Below are 10,801 nucleotides of genomic sequence, written 5' to 3'. Positions count from 1 at the left end.
GTATATCAAATTAAAATTTATTTTGAATACCTCAAGCCTTTTTACCTGTTGACTGAAATTATCGCAAAGAGATTAGATGTAAATTTACCAAAGAGAAAAATTTCAACATTATACAACTTGATAAACAAATAAATAAATAAAAATTGTAAGGTTTTTTTAGTGCTGCGTTGTTAGTTTACTCAGTTTTATTTTCAATTGCTATTTTAGTTGGCGAATCTCACTAAAAGGAAATTCACTTTAGATATTATCCAAAATAAATGATTATAATTTTTATTGTTAACTAATCTGACATATATTTTTGCAGACCGAAAAATAGCTCATAATAGTTTAATAAACATTAATTAAGGAAAAATATTCATAAAGCATTAAAAAAAAAAAAACTTTTTAACCTCTCAAAAATCTCATTAAACTGAATACCACTCAGCCATTCTGTTAATGGTTGATGTTATCAATCAATAATTGCCTTGATTGCAGAGATTTTTCTAGGAGAATCTCAGTCCGGAAGAATCTTTAAAATGACTACTAATTCATTCTCTTTAGTTGTTCCAAAGCCTTATTTTTCATATTTTAAAACTCAAGTGCCAACTGCTAGTACAATACCTACTTCCCATCCATCTACCGTAGGGCTTATGTCTGAATCGGACGAAAAACGTATCCTATGGTGAGTAGTATTAGTCTTATATAAATAATTGGTGTATATGAGGTGTATATCTTTCGTTATTGCCCGTATAAGAGAATATGATGTTCAATATTTATCAACGACCTGGTAAGAATTTGTGTCTCAAATTGACTCAAATTGGAAATAAAATTACAGATTTGTTTCAAAAACCAGTCTTTTGTAGTTTGTGCTTCTTAGATACTAGTGACAATTTTTGGATAATGTTTTAATTTTTTATCTAAGTGTTCTAAAACTAAATGTATGCTTCAATTGAGAATATTATCAATAATTAACAAACAATCATTAATAACTTAATTACCAATTAGGCATACAATCATTAGTATTTTAATTAATTAAATATTTTTATCATTATTTAATTTATTAAATAAATTTACCTAATCATGCTTATTATAATCTTAAATGAATTTAACAGTAATGTTTGTTTGATAATGTGGAAAATTTGAACTTATGGCAAATGGTAATGATAGAATGCCTTATTGACAATTGACAAAATTGTGAAGTTATTAATAAGTGTAATAATAATATCAACATATGAATTTATTTTACAAAATATCATAGAAACTGCTTTGGAACTAATATAGTCGTTAGAAATTATTTTATGGACCTAGCTTCTAATTAATTATTGCTAAAAATCTATAAATTTCATAGTTCCTTTTTTTTTTAGGTTTATATTAGGGGGAGGGGAGAGGTAGTGAGAATAAATGAAATTAATCTCTTTTACTGCATTTGATGCATTTTATGAGGAGTCTGAGAAAAGGAATTATGGCGGATATAGAGGGGAAAAACAGTGTTGTGTCTGCTGCCTGCAGTCTGCTATCTGCTGTCCTGTTGTCTTTTCAGTAGTAAGTAGTGCTCAGTCGAGTCTGAGACTACTTATGTGTGTTTTCCACCTTTGTTGGTGTTAATGTCTGGAATTGTATGTTGGTGCAATATTGGAGACTATCAAAGGAATTAATGTGCCTCCGTGAGATGAATTATTTCACTGTCGGCAGTCCAAGTGTCGTAGAAGAATGTAGTCAGTTTTCGCTCTTTGTAAAGAAGAATGCTTCACAATACGTCTCACGATTCAACTTTGAAACTGTTGGAGTTTCTTCGCTGTTTTGGTTGCTATGTTATTCAGTATATTTGCTCCATACAGGAGGGCCTGTCTAAGTATAGTTTTATAAATTTGTAATTTGAAGTGGAGAGAAAGGTTAGGAGATGTTAGCAGGTGATTTAGCCCATAAGCCTTGGTCCTTAAGCTTCATTTTCTTATGACAGTGGCGGGCTAGTGTTAGGTGTCTGTCAAGGGGAACACCCAGGTACATCACACTGCCTGCCGCCGGTGTTCCCACACTCTGATACTCTATAGACTTTAGGAAGAGGGCGCCTGTTCTTCTGAATAGAGGGAATAATACAATCAATCTTCTTGGGATTAACTGTAATGTTCAGCCCGTCAAGTTTCTTGGTGATTTCCGTAAAAGCTTTCTCATTTGTCTATATCCTTAGCATAAGCCGTATATAAGCTACAGTAGCCCTGTCATATTTGGCTTCAACAGTTTTAGCTGTGTATATTGAGAAAAGTACTGGGGATACCAAAGACCCCTGATACCACTTCCCCGACAATTTAATAGTTTCTGAAATAGATCTTATTAAAACCCAAATTTATTATCCAAATTAATGAGAAATCAACATTTTGTAAATTTATTTCGACAAAAATTATGAATACCACAACAAAACCTTCGACCGACACCTCTCCTGGAATAATCACATTTCCCCAATTACACGTAAATCCTTAACTGTACTCAAACAATTCCTAAGGTTCCGTGATTCCATCCCTCAGTACACCCGTCAGCTCTGAAGTATCTTCTCTTGTCTTCCCCACTTCCACTACGGTTCCTTGGTCTATGGAGGGCTATCTGCGGGGCTAGAGTTGAGATTGAAGAAACTCATGAACTGCTTTATAAGATTTATCTTTGGGTTCCCAAGGCGCTCTCAAGTCTCCCTCGCTGGTATACCGAGTTGAAGTAGCTCTATCCAACCTCCTGAAGGCAATACCTTTTTGGTGTTTTCCTATTCCAAGTTCTTAAAATCAAAAACCTACCTATATCCTTGATCTTCTCACTCTTCGTTTATCCATCCACTCATTAAACACCAGATCCTATTGATTTATATATGCCCTCCTATAGAACCGTCTTCTTCAGCAAATCTTTCGTCATACGTGCAACCTCCCTGTGAAACTCTTTTCCCAACTCCATTCGCCAATCCTCATCCATTCTTTCCTTTAAACAACGCCTATTCCTTCAATTATTGTATAAACAAACCTCCGCATCATTGTAATAAAATAAATAGGCATATACTGATTAACATTATAGACAGTAGTTGAACCAATATCCCAATGTATTTTCATTTTACTTACTTGACATTGACTTTTACTTACTTGAATGAGATTGTAATTGTAACATTGAAACTTGTAAATGCTTGCCAGACAAAAATATTAATTTATGAATCACGAATTTATTCTAAGGGACATATGTCCCAGAATAAAATTATTCTTTGATTTCATTTCAAAAGAATTTATTTTTTTTTAAATAGCATTGTTTATATCAGCATTAAATTTACTGTAAATTGATGTCTCAAAAGACATTTTTATGACTTTTGAACAAATATAATTAAATGGTGAAAAAGAAATTTTAGACGCTTAGATTTTTTTAGACTTTTAGTTGGTTAAGGAAATACTAACAATGAACAAAAAATTAAAACCCTACCTTTGTGTGTATTAGTTTCTCCCAACAATTTGTATCTCCTATACTGTAGCCAGCCCGTTTTGTTAGCTAATGTCATAGAAGGTCGTCGAAGGATCAATATAAGTTGCAGTCAGTTCATAAATTAAACATAAATAAATTACGAACCTAATATATATATCATGGACCATGAAACAAATGTATTAAACGTATTGTTTTTTTTTTTTTAAAGAAAAAATTCGTTTTATTTTCTCGTAACAACTTACTCTGATTTCCTAAGCTATTAATAACTTAATCTTATAGAGCAAGTTCTAAATACTCTGAAAATATATCAAGTTACTTGTTAATGACTAAGAAAACTAGTGTTTTCTGGAAAAGCAGTGTCATTATTTTGTCTAATGTCTCAGGCATGACAGTTACAATAGATTTTTCTCACATTTTTCATTCCTTCCTCAATGCAATGAGTTCACACCAATTTCAAATGTTTCCTCCTCAATTAGAAATGTTAAATCTAGTAACTCTTAGTTGCTACTTGCATTGTAAGTTCAGTTAACAATTAATTTTACTCAAAACAATAATTTACGGTCAAATCGATTCATATACCACCATGAGTCTTAGCTATTATTATATTTTTGTTTTCTTCTTACCTCCTTTTTAAATAGATAAATGACCTTATTATTATATATCTAAGTATATGCATATGTAATTGGTGCCCTTCCTTTGTCACATGGCATTATAAGGGGTTGGGCTGGGTCCGCTGAAAGGGGGGTTACAATATTGGCATATACCTTGGCATTATATAATATTATTATATGTTATCATTTTAATTGCGTACCTAAATTAATATATTTTCGTCCATTAACGAAACTGAAAATCACAGAATTATTCTCGGTTTATATGCTTTATATCAATGCTAATTGATAATTTTGGTTCGAAATACAATTTATTGGCTTTTGAAATTTTTATATATTTCTTCACGGTTTATATAATATCTATATAAATTTGACCACACATGTGTTTTATCCGTTCATATGTAACTTCAGGCCTAAAGTTCGATGACCTACACAAATTTAAGGTTTCTATAGTTCTCTATCTTTTTTTTTCTGCCTGGGTTATGATTTTTCACATTTTTCCAATTTTCTATAAAACGGCTCAAAATATTTTGATTAAAATCAGTATGTAATTGTAAAACTTATTGATCTTTAATATCAGCTAGGTATACAGTATTATCGTCACTGAAAGAGTTTAATAGAGCTTAAGTTTCCAAAAATTTTTCTAAAACACCTTTAATATTATTTATTTGAAATAAATTACTATTTCTTATTGTTAATAATTGATAAATACAAAATATCAAAGTTTTTTTATAAATAACTATAGGAAAAATAAATCAAAATTAGATAAGTCAAAAAATGCCTTTCTTTTATTTAAGGTTTAAATACCGAATCTTTAAGCATCTTTAATTTTCTTTTATTTAAGAGTAAAATGTTTCTCATTGTTGATAGTAATATAAAGTATTTGATAAGTAAGAATTTTTGTATTTCCACGGTTGTTATGTTATTAATTAGATTTTACATTCACCTTACCAGATCTAAATCAATATTTAAGATAAGTAAAATTTGTTAAGCCCGAGTAGAAACTTAACCTTCCTTTCCATCACAATGAATTTCATGGAGGTTTTTAAAAATGTTTATAGCTTTTTAATAATAGCACAAAATTCCAAGGCATTTTCAATCATTAAACCACCATTATATAAGTTTTACAGACGTAGAACCTCTCAATAAATTGATTTATAACACAATGAATTTAAATTAGATATATAAGGCAAGGGAATGATAAAACTTTAGTGAACCCAGTTGTTTTTTTCCCAGTGCATCTACGACGTGGGCGTGCTTGAATACCAAAAAATATAGCATATGTAGTGACTAGCATGTAAAAACCTAATCATGCATTCAGTCAGAAGAAAATCTTTAATACCAAATGTGGTTCGCTCATTTCAAAATCCTGAAGTGTATTTTAAGTGAGTGTTTAGTTTGTAATTGCTGTTATATCACTTGTTTTATTTTGTGTAATGACTTTTCTTTGTATAAGTTCTGTGATAATGCATCTGATCTCATCTACTACCTTTTATTATCTTGCAGATTTTATGAGTTGAGTATTCGCTATTGATGTAGGAGTATTGAAAGGTTTATGTTTTTTAAATCACTTAATAATCTGTTCCTTTGGAAATACTAAAGACATTCACTAGGTAGAGCCGTGGTATAGTGGCAAGGCGCAATGCCACAAATTCCCAGGACCCAGGTTCGAATCTGGCTGGGTATATAATTTTTAAACTGTAGTGGCGAGTAAACCTTAAGGGTTATGGAGTCATTCTGAGGTTCACCCAGCCTCATAAAATTGGTATCTATAACAACAGTGCTTTCTTACAAAGTACCGAACCCAAGACCCTTCATTATTCGCAAAGGATCACATTGTTATTATTATTAAAGGCATTCACTTGCAAAATCGAAGTCATTAAGTGGAGTTAAGAAAAACGACAGGCATATTTGGTGAGCAAAAATCAGTTATTGTGAATCATACGAGTAAGAAAGTCCCAGTAAAATATTTCTTTTAGTTTTCTTTATATATATCGATCGATATATTTATTATATAGGAAGATGGTCAGGGTTGCGGTCAAAAGAGAAACAAAAATAGTTTACAACTATTTTAACAGTAATAAAACAACTATAGGAATGTTGATAGTAAGAATTTTTGTATTTCCAAGGTTGTTATGTTATCAATTAGATTTTACTTTCACCTTACCAGATCTAAGTCAATATTTAAGATAAGTAAAATTTGTTAAGCCCGAGTAGAAACTTAACCTTCCTTTCCATCACAGGGAATCTCTGTTCAACCGATTGCTTTGAACAGCCCTGATGAAGCCCTGCAAAGTGGGAAGAAACGTCGGAAAATAAATAGTTGTAAACTATTTTTGTTTCTCTTTTGACCGCAACCCTGACCATCTTCTTATATATCAATTTTTACTGTCAACTGTATATACATATATACGATATATTTATTAGTTTGATATTTATTGGTAAATGATTATAGTACTATATAGTTTGAAGTACGTTTCCCAAATCTGTTTTTTTTTTTGGGTGATTCGATAAATTTGTTTTATTTTTTTTAATATATGTTTTCTTTTCTAAATAAATTAATAATTAATTTTAGCATACTTTTGTAAAAGTAAAATAGTTTAGGTATGGCAATAGTTTTGAGGTTTTCTGCTTTATTATTGCAGTGCATCATCGTTCTTAATGTACGATACTGTAGATTTGCTAGTTTTGATAAATTACCACCACCACATCAAATTGGGACCATAGCATTCGATCCCATGTCTTAATATTGATTCAAATAATGCTTTGTACATTATTAAGAAATTTCTGTTAAGTACAAATTAATTGTTGTTCTTATTCAAAGATTTATTCAACCTTTTTCACCCATCACCTTTTAAGACTTTCCTATTTTCAAACTGCACACTCTAAAAAGGATTAATACATCATTATTCCTTGATTAAGTTTTTATAATTTTGTTTATTTTGTAACACTTCTTTGTTCTGTTAAAATAATCCTTATTCAATAATTTAACACTTCATCAGGTCTCCGTACTTTTCATGAGATAAAAAAAATATTTTTTAAGATTAGTTAAAAACAATTTACTTGTTTATTAAATTAATTGATGCCACTTAACAAGTCGACCTTTATAAATTTTATTCTATTATCTTTCATAAAATTGCTCTAGCTATTCAATGTGTTTTGAATTTTATTAGCTTAAAAGTATCTATATATTAACACTCATATTAAAATTTTAATAATTTTTTTTTAAATAAGTTTTTCAGCCCTTATGAATACCTGAAATTCAAGTCAAAACTTCAGCACAAATAAAGAAATTTTAGATTAATTATTTTTTATATATCATTGTTTGAGGGTGGTTTACTTTATTATCAATTTACACAATTTTGATCCTTTTTTTTCTCTCAACTTTTATTCTTTAAAATTCTCCAACGTTTCGGCCCTCAGGCCATTCTCAAGGATTAACCTACAAAAAGATTTTTGTTTTTATATAACAATTACATTATTTCCTTCAACTACACACTGATTTCTTTGGCCATACCTTCAAATTTGATGTCATTGCTTTTTAAAAACCCAAAAATTGCAGGCTAATTGCCCTTGTCACATCTATAAAATAAATTAATCATTAAAATAATATCATAATCACTACATAAAATTTTGTTTTTAAATAGATTTCTTACATAACTTTTTTTTAATAAATTGATATCCTAGATTTAAAACTTTTTTACAAAACACTTTCCCTTCTTTCATTTATATTTACAACTTTTTAAATGTTTTCAAAACAGTTTAATCAGTATGTAGTTGAAGGAAATATTGCAATTGTTATATAAAAACAAAAAACTTTTTGTAGGTTATATCCTTGAGAATGGCCTGAGGGCCGAAACGTTGGAGAATTTTAAAGAATAAAAGTTAAGAGAAAAAAAGGATCAAAATTGTGTAAATTGATAATAAAGAAATTTTGTTTATATGTGTATCTTGCCGAACGCACCTCCGATCATTTTCTCCTCATATCTATCAACAATCATCTATTAACACCTCATTATAAAATCTGCTGGAGTTTTTATTATGAACTATTAATTTCAGATTGATTAGCTTAAAATGGGCATGGAACTCGAAATGTTATCGCATAGAATGATATTATGTTAATCCAAAAGGGGTAGATAATAAATTCTACTAAATCAAAAAAATAAAATATTAACAATAAATTTCGTTTGATAATTTCGTTATACCTACAGACAAAAAACTTGGAAAAACATCGACAACCGCATTTGATGTTTATACCTTTGAAGGTTGACCATACGAAACTCCCAAGGCATAAAAATGGATTCTCTTCAGCAGCCAATATTAGCGACCGACTACCTCCTACTAGAGTCTTTGACTATTTTCCAAAGGGGTATGTTTAAAATTATCAATGCGATAGGAAATGTCCGGACTCTAAACTTTCAGTTCAAGGGAACTTTAAAAAAGAAGAATTTTATAAATCCATCAATAGAATTGAGTTGAAAAAATTTAGTGTGATTACAATTACTGTAATTTGAAACTATAAAATGATATTAATAGTGTTTTATAAGTAAATTCAACTACTTTATGAACCAGTTTTGTTGTAATAATGGTCAGAAAATTACAATTACTAGTTGAAACCAAGTAATCTCAATTAAATTTAACTGTAATTAGTGATTGTAATCACTTTGTGCCCAGTACAGCCTATCACCATATATTGATTAATTACTAATAATAATGAAGACCTAACGAACCCGAAGGTTCGAAGCCGATACTACCAAACGCTCTCTGCATACATCCTTCCAGTGATGCCCCTCCAAACCCAATTCTACTAAATCAGTTTTAACGCAATCCTCCCATCTACGTTTCGGTCTACCCTTTGCCCCTTTATCCGTCGCTTACAACGTACACGCCCATCTTATACGCCGCAAAGCTCTAACTTGAATTATATTTACCAGGTGTAGGTCCCTTAATTCAGTGTTGTGTAGTCTTCTAAATTCTCCCGCCAATGCATCCTTTTTCGGTCCGAATATTTTAAGTAACACTTTATTTCCGAAAACCTTATAGCCCTGTTCATCCCTTAGTAGAAGAGGCCATGTCTCGCATCCATAAAGATCAGCGGAAAGATTTTGTAAATTCTAATTTTTAAGTTTTTCGATAGAAGGCGCGAGCTAAGCAGTTTCGAAATCGAAAAATAACAAGGCATTTCTCGCTTCCAACCTAGCTTTTATTTCATCATCAATTTATTTTTTTCTAATTACCGTAGAACCTAAATACTTAAACCCGTTCAAACGTATTTTCTCCTATATCTATATCACCGAAATTGCTCGCGTTTTTCCTGCTAACCATGTATTTTGGTTTATCCATATTTATTTCAAGACCTAGTTCATTACTGGAGTTTATTAACGTGGTTGTATTTAGTTCTATAGTTTCTTTGTCTTCACCCAATACCACCAAATCATCAGCATACCCAAGCTCTGAATTCCTCCAAGGAAGGAATTTCAGCACCCAAAGTTAAACCCTTTTTGGTATTCATCACAATTTTAATGACGTATTCTAACGCTAGATTAATTAACATAAGTGATAAAGTGATGATATTTTAAACCAATCCGGTATTCCCTGTTCAATCAGAATAATATACAGCTTCTGCCGGTCAATAGAATCGTAAGCCTTTTGCAAATCTATATAAATCTGATGAACTACACCGTTGTATTCCAACTTTTTCAGCAAGATTTGCCGTAATGAAAAGATTTGATCAATAGTTGAACGATTTCGTCTAAAACCACACTGGTAGTCTCCGATAATTTTTTCAGCTTATACCGTGATTCGACTAGTTGAGATTAGCTAAATATTTTATAACATACAGGAAGGAATGAGATTCCTCGATAGTTATTACAATCCGTCGTCGACTTTTTTGTGAACAGGAATAAGTAGAGACTCCTTCCATTCCTCAGGCATCTCGTCAATTTCCCTAATCTTTTTAACCAAAAGGCGTATTGAATTAAATAATTTAATGATTATATTGTAAAAACAACCTTTATAATTAAAAAAATCAAGATTCAACTTAAAAATATTCCCTCTTTTGTATTTTATGATTAATTAATAAAATCAGATTATTTCTACTTATGTTCTATTAACATTATTCAAAAATATTCTTTCCGAATCATAACAATTTAATAAAATTATTCTATGGCTGTAAGAAGTGTAGTTGGTTAAGCTGCCGCTGTTGCGACAGTACGTAGACAACAGGTCACTAACCCCAAGATTTGTTCGGTCTGCTTTGGTTGTTTATCAACGATTTTCCGCCAATTGCACTGTGACTGCTGGCTATTTCAAGTTAGAGGATTGTTTTATTGCTCTTATTTTAAACTTCATTTCTCTGATAGAAAATACATGAGAGGGTATATTTTCAATTTGAATTATGATTTTTTAAATTCTAAACGTTTTTTCTACAGTATAATCATTAAATTACATAATTCATCTCTTTTTATAGATTACTAGCAGACTCGGAAATACTTCACAATAACTAGATTTAGGGATGTAAAAAGATTAATTTAATACAGTTGAAAGTTTGATATAAAGTAATATATTTAGTTATTTACGCATTGGATTAATGATTTAATTAATTGCTTATTATATCTATTTACCCTACATTATATCTATTATTCATATGGTCTTCATTCATAACCATATTGTTTTTCTAAATTTAATAATCCTTTATGCTGGAATTAAATTTAGAAAAACAACATGGTTATGAATGAAGACCATATGAATAATATTAATACAAAATT

The 10,801-nt window shown here is 30.4% G+C and overlaps 1 protein-coding gene across 10 annotated transcripts in view; it reads left to right on the top strand.

Moving 5' to 3' along the window:
* The window catches only part of LOC106677306 (aquaporin), a gene marked incomplete at its 3' end in the record, with an annotated part of 133,659 nt that overhangs the window by 85,881 nt on the left and 36,977 nt on the right, over nt 1-10,801 (top strand). The window contains 1 exon segment of one of the 10 annotated variants that reach the window (XM_067048535.1): nt 5,345-5,419. Within the exon segment in view, the coding sequence (XP_066904636.1) occupies nt 5,346-5,419 (74 nt within the window). 10 annotated transcript variants of the gene reach the window in all.

Source organism: Halyomorpha halys, unplaced genomic scaffold (assembly GCF_000696795.3).
Source record: "Halyomorpha halys isolate HHAL.00 unplaced genomic scaffold, Hhal_1.1 Scaffold7.1, whole genome shotgun sequence".
Lineage (NCBI taxonomy): Eukaryota > Metazoa > Arthropoda > Insecta > Hemiptera > Pentatomidae > Halyomorpha > Halyomorpha halys.
The sequence above is the reverse complement of the archived record's forward strand: the minus strand, read 5'-3'. Positions and strand labels throughout refer to the sequence as shown.